Consider the following 15133-nt stretch of genomic DNA (forward strand, 5'->3'; position numbering starts at 1 on the left):
CATTCTGCCCCAAACCCTTGTGCAAATAAGCCACACAGAGCAGACCCCACCTTCCCTTCACTTGATTTGAAACTGCACACACCCGAAGCTTCTATTTGCAGATGTGTATGGTGTTTTGTTTCCTTTACAGCAATGGTCCTCAGTCATTTAAGAGTGATAGGTAACTCCGAGAATTTTAACAAGCCACTGACAATAAGTCCTCATCTACTGGTAATAAAGCCATTTCATCTAGCCTGCGTGTTAAAAAGCTTACATTCTGAGAGAAATCAACAATGTCAAGGGACTGAATTACAGGCAGGCAGAAGCAGGAACTTGGGCTGCTCAAGGCAAGTGTGGCAGGTGCAAGATTCAGCCCACCTGCTCAGACACATCCCACCTCCCCTGGGCCTGGAAACTACCAGACTCTCAAGTTCACACTGATCACCTGGACCAAACCAGAGGGCACCACCTCACCCCAAGGCTTACCTCATACTGGGAATAGCATGGTAACCCAACCGGAATCTCAGTTTGCTGGATCCAGCAAAATCCGAAATCACCTTTTCCCCTACAGTGTGCATATGTTTGAGAAGGTCAAGATGTTCACTGGTCACAACCTTCAGACTGGAAATGGAGGCCCAGGGTAAGACCAGCCAATGGTGACGGGCCTTGGGATATTTATCCTTAATCACCACCACCAGCTCATCTTTGTAAACCTAGCAGGGAGCACACAGGAAGGAAAGAGACATCAGTGAGGATCTTTGTACATGCGCTGTCACACTCATTCGGTCACTTACTTACAAAACCTTGTGCAAAAACTTTTAAGAGGTGAGAGCAGACACTGAAAGCGTCTTCCACCAGTCACATAATTACACAGTGAGGAATCGAGGGTTCCAACCCAAATTCCATAGACTCCAGAGCCTGTGTTTTCAAACACCACACTACATAGAATACACAGAGAAGATACAGAGCACAAAAGCCTTCTCAAGGCCTCAATGTGAAATCTCCACAAGTAGAATTCAACCTCAGCCTCTCGAACACAGACCTGGAATACATGTGTAGATTTCAAGGAGCCCTAATCCAAGGATGATGGCTGCTTTCTGACAAGAAGACAGCTGTTACTACAGTCACCACGCATTATCTGATGGTCCCTTCAAAGGGACCATGCCCAGGTTAGCACAATTTTTTTCACATTTATTACTTATCTGGGGAAATCATAGGACAATTTAAGGAGTTGGTTCTCTCCTTCTACCAGGTTGATTCCAAGGACCAAACTCAAGTCATCAGCCTTGGCGGCAAGCACCCTTACCCACTAAGCCACCCTGCCAGTCCAGTTTCTCAACAGCAGACAAAAAGTAAGCTGCTCTCCAAAGACCTCCAGTTACAATTTTTAAAAATTTTATAAAAGCACTTTATTGTAACAAACTCACAAATAAAATCCATCACATAGCTAGATTAAAGCAGTCACTCAACAAACACTTGCCCATCCCCAAATGCTATAAATCTCAATGAGCTTTTTTTTTTCTGGAGCTGAGGACCGAACCCAGGGCCTGTGCTTGCTAGGCAAGCGCTCTACCACTGAGCTAGATCCCCAACCCTCAGTGAACTTTTATATAGCTAGAATGGCCATTCCGAAGTTGGAGCGTCACTCAGGGTTTAACACTTTCATTATCAATTATAATTGCATGCACAAAAAAAGGAAGAAAAAGAAAAAACTATGCCAGTGTTCAAACTAGAAAACAATTAGTTTATGTGCTCTTTCATGATTCATATATCCATCAACTGATGTATGGAAACTGAAAATGTGTTATATAGAGAAAATGGAGTATTATTCAGGAAATCAGAGGCTGCGTATAGAGGCATACCAGCACTCAGGAGGAAGAGGCAAAGGCAGAAAAACCTCTATGAGTTTGAGGACAGCCTGGTCTAGAAAGCAAGTTTCAGGACACCCAGAGTACAGGGCTATATAAGAGACCCTGTGTCAATTTAAAAGGGGGGGGGGGAGGCTAGAGAGATGACTCAGTAGTTAGGAACACTGGTTGCTCTTCCAGAGAACCCAGGTCTGATTCCCAGTACCCACAAGATGGTTCACAATCACCTGTAACTCCAATCTCAGAAGATCCACCTTCTTCTGGCAACCTCAGGCACCAAGCACATACATGGTGCATAGACACACATGCAGACAAAACACCCTACACATTAAATCAATAAATTTTTTCAGAAAGAAAAAGAAAAATGGCCAGGCGGTGGTGGCGTACACCTTTAATTCCAGCACTGGGGAGGCAGAGCCAGACAGATCTTTGTGAGTTCGAGGCCAGCCTGGTCTACAGTACAGCCAGGACAGGCTCCAAAACTACACAGAGAAACCCTGTCTTGAAAAAAAAAAAAAAAAAAAGAAAGAAAGAAAGAAAGAAAAAGAAAAATGAAATCACAAAATCTACAGGAAAATGGATGGACGTAGAAAGTATATTAAGCAAGGTAGCCCAAAGCCAGAAAGATAAAAGCCCACATTGTCCTTCCTATGTGGCTCCCAGCCTATAACGTCTGTACATCTATGCGGACACAGCTGTAAGTGTGAGTACTGTCACCACTCAGAAAGGAGATCAGGAGAGAGCAGTATTCAGTGACATGACGGAAAGAATGCAAGCAAAAGGTCATGAGTCTAGCGACGACTTTAGTACCAATGTGGAAGCCACGTGTTCTCACAGAAAAGTCCAGTAATCAGAATCCAGAACCAAAGCCAGAATCCTTTGGCTTCATTTATAATTATGAGTTCTGTAGAATGGTCGTGTACAACATGACAGATACTTAAATTATATAATTTTATTCTGACCTGCATTTTGGGGTCTTTCATAGAAACTTTCAAGCCTTGACTCCAGTGGCCCAGTGACTCCTAAAAACATAGACAATGTAAATATAAATGCCAGTAATTAAATGTAGCTAACACTGCATGACAGCAAAGTGCAAATCAAACATGGACGTCACATTAGTTTTTGGGAATTCAACTTCCTTTACTTCGGTCTATCGCCCTCTAGGACCAAGGCCTCCCTGCTGTCTTCCGATACTCAGAACTGGGTGGAGGACGGAGACTGCTGCGGAACTCTGTCTTCTGTGCAGACTGCCGTCCTGAGTAAGAGCAGGTGGGATTACCTGAAGAAGACTTTCTCAAGACTGGGCCAAATAACATCCCCTTGTTGGGGGATGGGGAGGACTCATGAGAGGGCTCATGAGGTTCCTCCCCTCCCAGAGGATACACAAGCAGCTAGGATGGGGGAGTCACCCATAAGCTGCCCATGCTCCTGTAAGTAACCACAATTAAACTCGCTGGTTCATCAAGTTAGACTTGGGTGGAATGGTTGGCTTGTCATTAGTGCCATATTTGGGGGGGTCAGACATCTGTTCACATATCCCCAGGAAAGCTCCATAAAGCCAGAGCTGCCAGAGTACGATCAGCCTTCTTTGTCCTCTCACACTGCAGCTGCAGCCTAGGCCAGCTCCTTTTGACATTAGCACGTGAATTACATATCTATTAAGGTGGACAAGCAAACAACCCATCTAGTGTCCAACGTTAATGACACCATTATGGGGAGTGGAGGAGGCCCTGAATGAGCGTGTGCTGTTGACATGACCAGCCAGGTCAAGGGCCTCAGTGCCTACACCATGGAAATGGAAAAGCCTTCCCAGAGGGAGGCCCAGAGGGAGAGCAAAGCCTTCCTCTGGTCTAAGCACCAGTGTTTACAAATGGCTGACCAGTGTGTGCAGAAACTATCAACCACAGCTTCCTCCTCCCAGATGTTTACAGCCTGAAACGACTCCCTTCTAGAGACCTCCTAAGCCTGCCTCCTTGTTCAGCCACACACAACAAACTCCCTCCTCGATTCAGATGTACAAAAGAATCATGCTGAGTTTCCGGGCTGCTGTTGATGATACATCTCCACAGAGAGACCAGCCCACCCAACCCCAGATTTTCTGTCTGTGTGTCTGTGTGTCTGGCCTTCCTTCATTCCCTTGTTGCCCCAGTTAGGCCAATCCCTAAGCCATGCAGAGCATGACACACTGCCATTACTGACTGCCCTGTCTTCCTTCAAATGAGTTACCCCAGTAATTTAATGGAAAAGCATATAAAGGCACATTCACCAAGTGATTTTCAGGCCACAAACAAGTGACTCTTTCATCATGGTTAACAACCCTCATTATGACTAATCCCACTCCCCTATGTCCGAGCTTTATAGTGTACAAAACAATTAGGCAGTCATTACATCTCATCTCATCTCCACATCATCGACCAATCACACTCTTCTCACCTCTTTGGTGACTCCATCCTTGCCCTTCTTAGAAGGCACAGAGCACTGGCTGGGGCTGCTCCCAGGTGCTAGCCCTGTCCCAGACTCCGCTTCCTGAGCAGCATCCATCTCCTCACCATCACAGTCTGACCTCTTTCTCTTCCTTTGTGTTTCTAGGTCAGGACTCTGTGCTACTTCCTCAAACTCTACAATATATGGATAAAGTTCATTCACCATGTGGAGAACCTGGCCAGGCTGCAGCTTCATCTCTTGGTCCTTCCCGATGATGACGGAGTCAATGCTGGTGGGATTGACCCCCACCTGTGGATACACAATCATACTGTAAGCATAACAACAACAGCGCCATCATTAATAGACTGCTGCTGTATTAACCACTTACTGTACAGTCACCCTGCCTATAGTTCACTCCATCACTTCCACCCTTGACAGAGGAGCTGCATTAGCTGGCAGAGTCTAAAGCAACAGCATAAGGAAACTATCAAGTAATAAATGGAAACCCAAGTAACAAACACACATACCTGCTTTACTTTGACATAGCCCTTGTTACACTCTGCTTTCAACTGTACTGAAAGACATAAGAAAACAGTAAACACAGATGCAACCAAAACCATGTACTCTGTTTTCCCGAAAGGACAACAAAGCCTGACTGCTACAGACAGCCCACAGATGAGCCTGATCTGCGTGTGCCTGCGTCTACAAATCCCAATTTTTTTCTTTTTTCTTTTCTTTTTTTTTTTTTTTTTTTTTTTTTTTTTTTTTTGGTTTTTCGAGACAGGGTTTCTCTGTTTAGCTTTGCGCCTTCCCTGGAACTCACTTGGTAGCCCAGGCTGGCCTCGAACTCACAGAAATCCGCCTGACTCTGCCTCCCAAGTGCTAGGATTAAAGACGTGCAGCACCACCGCCCGGCAAATCCCAATTTCTAACAGCTTCAGCCCTTCCATAAAATGTCCATCAATGAGCTGGGCATGACAGCACATGCCTGTAATCCCAGACTTGAGAAGAAGAGTCAAGAGTGAGAGTTCAAGGCCAGCCTTGGCTGCATAGCCAGTGTGTGACGTCAGTCTGGAATATGTAAGAACATCTTAAACCCCACTTCTCACCCCCCAAAATAATTTATATCAGTGCACGTACTCCCTTAACTACTGCTAAAAACGGGGGGAGGGAGGGGGGGGTTGGAGAGACGGCTCACTGGCTAAGAACACTTGCTTGCTGTTGCCCGAGGACCTGAGTTTGGCTCCCAGCACCCACGCTGGATGGCTCATTCCTACCTTTGGCCCAGTTCCAAATCTGATGCCTTTGGCCTCCATAGCCAACTGTACTTAAATACACCCACTCAGAGACACACATATAATTTTAAAAAATAATAAAAATAAATCTTAGAGTAGAACATTTTTTAAAGTTAAAAACCACAATGACATTGTCAGCTGTCTGTTAGGGAAACTGCTAGTGGTAACATTTGCTTTGGCTTCTCATTCAGCAGATATTTAGTTATGCATCTGGGCCATGGTCAGTGTTATGGAAATTCTAAAATGTATTGTGAAGGCAGACCTGACTGTTCAAGAACTAGGGGCTGACAAATGCCTGAACAGACATAAAATGGAGTTAGGATAAGATCATGACAAGATGGTGTTACTTCCTTTACTTCAGGCCGAATCTCTAGAGTTCAAAGTTAGCCTGGACTACATAGAGAGCCCCAGTCCATCTATGAATACATAATGAGACCCTGGTCTAGAGTGAGTTCCAGGACAGCCAGAGCTACACAGAGAAACCCTGACTGGGAAAAATAAATAAATGAATAAATAAATAAATAAATCTTAACAGCAAACAAATGCTCAATATCTTCCCCATTTTGAAGCTGGTTGTGGTGGTGCACACCTTTAAATCCCAGCACTTAAGAGGCAGAGGCAGGTGGATCTCTGTGAGTTCAAGGCCAGCCTGGTCCATATAGTGAGTCCCAGGACAGCTAGGGTTACACAGTGAGACCCTGTCTCACAAAAATTAAAATAAAAACTTTGAGGCAGCTTTCATGAATCCCTGCAGCCTCCTGGGACAGAACCCCTAGCCAGGAGGGGTCACAGACTCTGCCAACAGGAAAAAAATTCCCAGCTCATGGTCAGAGAAGACTTCTACTATTAGGGGAAAAAAAAATCTATCAAGAGTTGGAGCTGAGCCAGGCAGTCTCTTTTGAGTTCAAGGCCAGCCTGGGCTACAGATCGAGATCCAGGACAGGCACCCAAAACTACACAGAGAAACCCTGTCTCGGGGGTGGGGGGGGCGGGAGTTGGAGCTGAAGCTAAGGGGTAGAGGGCTTGCCTAACATGAACCTCGGGGATAGGGAATATTACTATCAAGTGCCTAACAGAGAAAGAGGTAAAAGATATGTTCTTGGAAAACAGAAGTTCAAGCTGGCCTGAAGGAATGGAAAGAATGTTCTAGAAAGAGCGCTGCAGGACTGGACAGTATGAGTATGTTTGAGAAGGGTAACTTCAAGCACTCATGTTCAGATAAGTCAAAAAGTATGTGGGGTTGAGACGGGGAACAAGAAGAGACACCACAGCTGCTGGGGGGGCAAGCCGGCGAACCCCCACATCCCTACACTTGCTGCTGTGAGAAGCGGGCAGATGGAAGCAGCAGCAGTTTGTATCCTGGACCTCCTTGGCTCAACACTCCAGCACACTTGACTAACTCATACAGGAAAGTCCATTCTCACTGCTGGAGCAGTAACCCCAACTCTGAATCCAGAACCTTAGGGTTACGGGGACATACTGCAGGCAAGGGTGAGCATGCCACAGTGTGCAGGAAAATATCTGTGTGTGTGTGTGTGTGTGTGTGTGTGTGTGTGTGTGTGTGTGTGTACACTCAGCTTTTCCCTTAAAACATACAATAGACAAGCTGTTTGCCACAGTCTTACAAAGATCGACCCTCTGTGTAAGGCAGGATGTAAAGGCTGCCACCATCCCCACTGCCTCTCAGACATGGTATTTGTCTTGCTGCTCAATGCACAACCCCTGGGCAAAGCAGTGTCCAAGACTCAACCCTGCCACTCCAAGGGAACAGGATGGCAGCCAACTGTTCCCATCCCTTACCGAACCTGCCTTAAGTGTTACTACATCGTGAAGGCAGAATCCAGGATGGACCAGCCCTTGTGTTAGCTAAAAGGACACAATTTATGAGCCCTGTTTGAGATTATAATAGGTTTTCCAGCAAAAACACCCAGAAATGTGCATCACTGGTTATCACTATCCTCTACAACTCAACAGTCATCATCTTCACATTCCTATGACCAGTTAGTTACCTTGCTGGCGAGAACATTTCTTATCTGTGATCTTGGTCTCTGGGCTTCGACCAATCACAACTGCTTCCAAATGGGGAAGTCTGATTCGCTGGTGCCCGCTGTCCTGTCTCACCAACCAGCACACCCGCATCATCGCTCTGAAAACAAAGAGGATCACTGGAGAGCAAATCATCCAGGCCACACCCAGCCTCACCACACATGACTGCGAGGATGTTCACAGAGGCAGGTGACTTCACCTTCCTAGTCTTAACTTCCTCCCCTATAAAGCTGTGATAATGACAGGACTCAGGAGGCTGCTGGGAATTAATGAGATAATACAGGGAAATATTTTCCTTTGCCAAGCATGCTAAGCATTCAAATATTTGTTACACATTCCTTGATATCCTGTTCCGGGGATTAGGCTATATGCAGAGGGTCCCTCAGAAGTGAGTAAAAGACTGTTCCTGTAATTTGAGGAGCTTGGAATAGGGTATATCGGGGGAGCCCACAGAAGTTTCCTTGTGAGATCTGAGTTTGCCTGACACAGCAGAACTGCACAAGGGGATGATCTGACCATGGGCAAAGTTACCAGGTGGTTGGAAGGATCTGCGCTTGGCTGTGCCTTGGGGGGAGATCTTTTGTTCCTCCCCTTGGCATTCCTTTAAAAGCTCTTTGGCAGAGATAGTCAGGGCCCGAGGCTATTCTATATTTCTGTCTGTCTCTCTCTCTAGCTATATTTCTCTCTAATATTTCCCGCTGCTCCTGCTCAAGAGTACCCTGAGGGGAAGTGGGAATAGATTGGCCCCCCACAGTATATGAGCAGACAATTCATACCCTAGTTACTGTGGTATGATCCAAGCACTGTAAGACATTAGCCAGTGATAGAGCTGACCCTTGAGAGTATTAAAAAAGATTTCATGAAGAAGGGCTATGTATACAAGGTTTGGGGTTGGGAAGGAGTGTGCCTGTCAGAGAACCAAGAATTAAGACGTGGATCAAGAGAGATGACTGAACAGTGTGTGCATTTGCACCTAGATAGATAGTAGCTCACAATAGCTCCAGTTCCCGGGTATTTTCCACATCATTTTCTGGCTTCTGCAGGTATTGAATGCACGTGGTTCACATACTGACATGCACACATACACAGACACATTCTCTCTCAAAATAAGGGATAGGAATGTAGTTCAGTGGGACAATACTTACCTAACATGTGCAAAGCCCTGGCTTCAACTTCCCTCCCCTCCAAACAAAAAGAATGGGGGGGGACTTAATACATATAACGATACCAGAGATCTGAAGAACATTTTTTTCTTTTAGATTTATGTGTGTGAGTGTTTTACTTGTATATATGTAAGTGCACCGTATGTGTGCAGTTCCCAGGGAGGTCAGGAGAGGGCACCCTCTAGCACCGCTTTCCTTTTTCCTAGGGGTCTCACTTCAGCACTGGCTAGCCAGGAACTTACTGTGGAGACAATGCTGGCCTCTGTCTCCACACATCAAGTTTCAAGCCAGCCAAGACTGCATAGTGAGATCCTGTCTCAGGAACAGGAGGAGGAGGAAGGCAAATCTAGGAGATACACTTATCTTCCGGTGAACCTTGGAAAATAACAAAGGAATGAGGAGAACACCAAACACAAGACTTCTAATCTAGCCAGACATGGTACAGGACTTCAACCCCAGCACTAAGGAGGCAGAGGCAGAGGCAGGCAGATCTCTGTGAGGTCTAGGCCAACCCTGTGTACATACTGAGTTCCCAAACAGCCAAGGCTACATGAGACTCTGTCTCCAAAAAAAAGGAGGGGGGATCCTAATTTGGAAGATGCCATTGGACAAAATGAAGGCTTTATAAGAAGACACTATTTAGAAATGGAGGTGAAGAACTGGAGAGATGCTCAAAGGTTAACAGCACAGACTGCTCTTGGACAGACACCAAGTCTGGTTCTTGGCCCCCGGCGTCAGGCAGTTTGCGACTGCCCGTAATCCTGGCTCCTGGGGACCTGATACTGTGGCCTCTGTGGGACCTGGACTGCCATGCACCACCCATCCCCCACCACTCACACACATAATTAAAAACAATAAAAATAAATCTTTTTCCTTTTGAAAAGAGATGAAGAAGGAGCAAATTCATATTGGTTCCCTTGACTATTGTTTTGTTGGGGGGTAGTAGGTTTGTTTTTTTTTTTTAATGTTTGCTTGTTTTGGGGGGGCTGTCTTTTGTGTGTGTGAGAGAGGTGGAATGTGTATATTGGGGACCAAACCCAGGACCCTGCCCTTGCTAAACAGGCAGTCTACCACTGAGCTAAATCCCCAGCCCTGAATTACATAGGAACACAATTACTTGACATGTCTTGTGGGAGACCGGAGAGTTAAGCTGAGACACACAAACAGGAAGCTCAGGAGAATGGATGAACTGAACGCATCTGACAAGCATCAGCGTGTCACAGAAGCTGAAGCAAAGAAAGAGAACACGGTGACCCAGGAAGGCAGAAGAGAGAATCAGACCCAGGCGAGGACTAGGTCTTCGGGATGTCTCTCTAGCCTCCAGAGCAGCGGCTCTCAAGCTAGCGCTGCTGTGACCCTTTACTACAGTTCCTCGTGCTCTGGGGACCCCACCACACTTCTTTGTTGCTGCTTCATAACTAATTCTGCTACGGTGTGAACCATAATGTAAATAACTGATATTCAGGATATCGGATGGGTGGCCCCTGTGAAAGGGTCCTTCATCCCCCAAAGGGGTCATGGGTCATGATCCACAGGTTGAGAACTGCTGTTCCAGAACCTTATCAATGCCCAAGCTTCCAACACCTCAGGGAAATCTTGTCTCCTCCCCAAGCAGCTCCAATGCCTTGTGCTTTGCCCAAGTGCTGTATTCGGGAACAAAGAACAAAGAAATGATGTTCTCGACGGGCAGTGTTGGCGCACGCCTTTAATCCCAGCACTCGGGAGCAGAGGCAGGCGATCTCTGTGAGTTCGAGGCCAGCCTGTCTCAAAGTGAGTTCCAGGAAAGCGCAAAGCTACACAGAGAAACCCTGTCTTGAAAAACCAAAAAAAAAAAAAAAGAAATGATGTTCTCAAAAGAGAGACTATGGTTACCATCTGCAAAGACAGGACAGTGCAAGGCAGGATGACCTTCAGGGGAACCTTCAGGAAGGAAGGACTGGGAGAGGCATCTCGCTTTAAAGAGCACAAGTGATAGCACAGGTTCCCACAGGCGAGAAGGCAGCTGGGCCGCACCAGGGATGCTGCCTCAAAGGCAGCCAAAAAAGGGGGCAAACATTAGTGACGAACACCAGGATGAGAAGCTGAGCTTGCACATCATCTACAGCAAACAACTGCCAAGTTTCACACGGCAGAGTAAGATGAAACACCAGAAGCCAAGAACACCTGGCCAACAGCTATGTGTAGGCCGGAGAGTGCAGAGAGCTAGGGTCAGAGACTAGTCCAGAAGCCGCTATTATACCAGGGGCCAGAGAGTCCAAAGGACAATTCAACAGGTCTCTGAGAGGAGTCGATATGAGTCTAAAGTCAGCTGTTCACCTAAGATCCCAAACCTGGGCCCAGCTGTATGGTACTACAGGCAGGTCCCATCTACAACGCTATGTTCCATGGGGCATCTGTTTGCACCTGCTACAAATTGATGGATGGGCAGGTAATGGCCAGAGAAGTGAAGCAGGTCCTCATTGGGCATTGAGAAACAAGTCACGTGATTGACCACTCCCTCTGACAAAGAAGCCAGCAGACAGTGCAGCTTCTGAGTAGGAACAGAGAGGATCCAATAGACAGCTAGGAACATGACAAGACAATGGAAATGGCCCTCCCTTCTGCCACAAATACATACACATTTTCTTCCCTGACGTCCTTAAGTGGTGATGTTCCGGCACACTACTCCCTAGGAAGCTGATGCAGTGACCGACCGCACAATGCTCACAAACCTTAACCAGTAGGCTGGCCCACTGGGGCCTCCAGACCCGACTTCTGGGAATTAATGACTTTAGAATACAGGGAACACAGGATGTGTGCTCCTGAATCTTAAGCAAACCCTCCAGTAAAATCCCATAAACTACAAGAGTCAAGCCTACTTTAGCACTGTGTTCCCCAGCGCTTACTGCTTGCCATACAACAAGCCTGCAATAAACCAGCAAGCTTACAAGAAATGTTCACAGATAACTGACCAGATGATAACATAACCCTCCCAAAGTTTTCCAGGTTTTCCACCTTTACTTCCCAGAGCTCCTCTCAGGCTCCCTAAGACGGGGGTCTCACTATGTAGCTCTGGCTGGCCTAGAACTTGCTATAGGCCAGAATGGTTTTAAACTCACAGAGATCCGCCTGCCTCTGCCTCCCAGTGCTGAGATTAAAGGCGTGCGCCACCACACCCAGTTGGGTTCCTCCTCTTAAAGTAGAATGCCCCAAAAAAGGAGCAATTCACTCCACCATTCCCTCCCACTTCTGCAAGGGTCTATTTGCTAAGTACACCACTGTATGCCACTCCCTGACTAATTCTGACTCTTGGGGAACACAAATGACCGGAAGATGACACGAGGCCAGTAATCCATCTGGAAGCACTGCTAGCACAAGACTTTTCTGCAAAAAAACCATCATAAATCCTCCACACTGACAACTGAACTTAGCACAACTAAGGAACTGGAGTTTTTACTTTAGACTTGGTTCCCAACTAACACAGATGTGGTGATACAGTGTGTACCCTAATAAACTTGCCTGAGGATCAGAGGACAGAGCCAGCCACTAGATTAGAAACAGAGCCAGGCAGAGGTGGCACACACAACTATAATCCCAGCACATGAGATCTCATGCCTTTGCTTGGGAAGCACACACGCCTTTAATCCCAGGAAGTAATATGGCAGGGCAGAGAAAGCTATATAAGGCGTGAGGAAACAGGAACTCACTCTCTTTAGGCTGAGGATTTTGCAGAGGTAAGAACTAGTGGCTGGCTGTTCTGCTTCTCCGATCTTTCAGCTTTCACTCTGATATCTGGCTTTGGGTGTTTTATTAAAGACCATCTAAGATTTGAACAACACATAACCACAAGTGGCTGTGGACCACTAATGTCCAACACAGACTTGAATTTAAGACTCTAGGCTTCTAATTCCTCAAAGGTTACTTATTTCACAGAACCGGCCCTACTGGCCATTCTCACTCTTCCCTCCCTGCAGCCCACCCTCACACACACACACACACACACACACACACACACACACACACACACACACGCATCCTTCAGGAATGATGTGTTACAGCACTGTTCCTGAGTAAGTTATTCTAAACATGGTATTCTGATGTTACCTTATCCTCCTCTCCTTCCTAAAAACCCAAGTCTTTGCCAGATTTTAGGTCCCACCTCGTCCCTGAGGCCGACTGAGTCCTCATCTTTCTTGTACAACTTTCACAGTTCTGAGAGCCCTGGGAACAGACTCCCCACTGCCTTCTCTTCAAGAAACATGGAAGAAAAGTCTCTGGAGACCACTGCTGTGGGCGCCTGGTCTTATGTCCCAGGACCCCCAGTGTTCAGCATAACTTATCAAGAGCACACTACATGGTAGGCCCTGTGCTGTCCCGTTTACATCGTCTCAATGTCACTCTATGGAAAATTAAAGCTTAGACAAGCAAGAGCCATGCCAAGCAGCAAGGACACTGTGCGCCAGCGTTAGGATCTGAACTCTTTCCAAAGAATAGGTTCTTAACCACTACATGATATTGTTTGGGGGCTCACTCATTCAATCAATCAAGATTGTTTCATGCCTACTCTGCATTTCATGCTATTCTAGCACAGAATCAAAAGCTAATACATATGCCCTGCCTTCAGAAGCCTCCGATCTCAGAGAAGACCCAGAGATAATTATAATCAGTGTGGTATGGTTTGTTTGTAGAAAAGTAGTATGGAAACACAAGCCTTTAGGACCATGTGAAAGAGGGTTTCCTGGAGACGGGTGTAAGCAGAGCCTTGTAAACTTGGTTAATTTGGTAGAAACAGGCAGCCTAATTGAGCACTAAGAACCAGAAAATGGAATTAGGAAGACATTTCTAGGCAAAAGGAACAAGGGCAAACACACACACAGACACCCCACACTGTGCATGGAGAAGCTAACTCGGAAGGCAGGAGGAACTGGAGACCCAGCAAGGTCCAGATAAGCGAAGCCCCGGGTGACTGGCTGACGAGCTGGAAATCTGCAAGTTTCCCTAGACTGTGTAACTCAGTAGACAGCGATGTTGGTTGAAAGAATGGGAGAAAGAACAAATACACGAGAAGACAAATCAATAAGGACCAAGCAGGAATTGAACGAAGATGTCCTTACAAAGATCATCTTGAGAAGAAGTATATATGTGTGTGTGTGTGTGTGTGTGTGTGTGTGTGTGTGTGTGTGTGTATGCACTGCTTCCCCCACATGAAAAATTCTGTATAAAGGATTCTATGATGAAGGACTGTAATCTCAGTACTCAGGAGACACAAGGAGGCTAGCCAGAAGTTTGAGGCCAGACTAATCTACCTACTGTGACCCATCTTGAAAAAGAAAAGTTGCCCAGGCCTGTATCCCATCACTGGGAAGTGGAGACAGGAGGATCAGCAATTCGAGGCCAGCTGAGCTACATGAGACCTGGTCTCAAACCAAGGAGGGTGGCAGGGGCTCTAGGAAATCCCCCAAAATATGTCAAATTCTCAAAAGTAATTCCCCATCAACTCCAAACGGATGGGATTTCAAACACCCCTGCTTTGCTGAACCACAGTCTCCGCACTGAGGAAGGCCTTGTCGCCGCCATTCCTAAGGCCCGCTGAGGACACAGATGATACAGCACCTCAAGTTACCCTAGGAGGGCGTTCTTGGCAGAAACACTTTCCCGACAAGCTGAACAGCCCGGTTGGCATGACAGTGTCCACTGTTATCTACAAATCATTTCATGCCAACTAGATACAGGAGTCGGGTGGGGGTAGGGGGGAGAGGGGGAAGGGCTCACGGGAGCAGCGGGGCGGAGACTAACACTCTCTCTCCTGAAACCCGCCCACCGCAGCACGACCCAAGGGTGGAGCCTGGTCCGCCCAGAAGGAAGTCTCGAACTCGACACGCAGGGCCACCGCTTCTGGTTGGCAGCCCGGGCCGAACGCCCGCGGCCTCTTCTAACCCAAGCAGCAGAGGAGGCAGGCCGACCACCAGCTTACCTCGACTGCAGACACTCACAAACCCGCTCGCGGCGCCACTGCGCCCCGCCACTTCCGGGGCTGGAAGATGACGTCATAAAACGGCTGCCTAGCAACCGGTGGTGGTTCCACCATCTCTTGGAGAATTGGCTGAAACCATCTCTCGCCTAGGTGGAAAAGTGGTGACTCCAAGTGCTTCCTACCGGCTTGTTGTCCCCCTGAGGACAGCTCCTTTGCCTTCTCCGAGGCATCCGGCTGTCACTGCCTTCCAGTCTCTGAATCCGGACAGGTTTCAGGCAGCGATCTTCTGTGGCTTGTACACGCAGCCGTGTCGTCTCTTGGCACTTCCTCCTCAGGATGCTTGCTGCATTTTAAGGCCATCTTTGAAAGGGAAGGAATGAATGAGGTTGGAGGTAGCGAGACAAA

General features: G+C 47.1%; 1 protein-coding gene across 6 annotated transcripts in view; it reads right to left on the minus strand.

Moving 5' to 3' along the window:
• Aptx (aprataxin) overlaps window positions 1-14819 on the minus strand; it is a 32122-nt gene extending 17303 nt beyond the window's left edge. For 3 of the 6 annotated variants that reach the window (XR_005090822.1, XM_037202501.1, XM_028884058.2), the window contains exons 1-6: window positions 14729-14819; window positions 7576-7712; window positions 4799-4845; window positions 4281-4580; window positions 2810-2869; window positions 466-692 (exon numbers count right to left, since the gene is read on the minus strand). Coding sequence is in view for 5 of the 6 variants with exons in the window: in XM_037202501.1 (XP_037058396.1) it covers window positions 466-692; window positions 2810-2869; window positions 4281-4580; window positions 4799-4845; window positions 7576-7712; window positions 14729-14805 (848 nt within the window). In the remaining variant the exon portion in view is untranslated. Of the gene's footprint in view, window positions 1-465; window positions 693-2809; window positions 2870-4280; window positions 4581-4798; window positions 4846-7575; window positions 7716-14550; window positions 14698-14728 lie in introns of those variants that run through there. The other 3 variants (XM_037202502.1, XM_037202503.1, XM_028884061.2) reach the window with 3 other exon arrangements.
• Between the last annotated feature and the right edge of the window lie 314 nt (window positions 14820-15133).

The sequence above is a fragment of the Peromyscus leucopus genome, chromosome 2, assembly GCF_004664715.2.
Source record: "Peromyscus leucopus breed LL Stock chromosome 2, UCI_PerLeu_2.1, whole genome shotgun sequence".
NCBI classification, from domain to species: Eukaryota; Metazoa; Chordata; class Mammalia; order Rodentia; family Cricetidae; genus Peromyscus; species Peromyscus leucopus.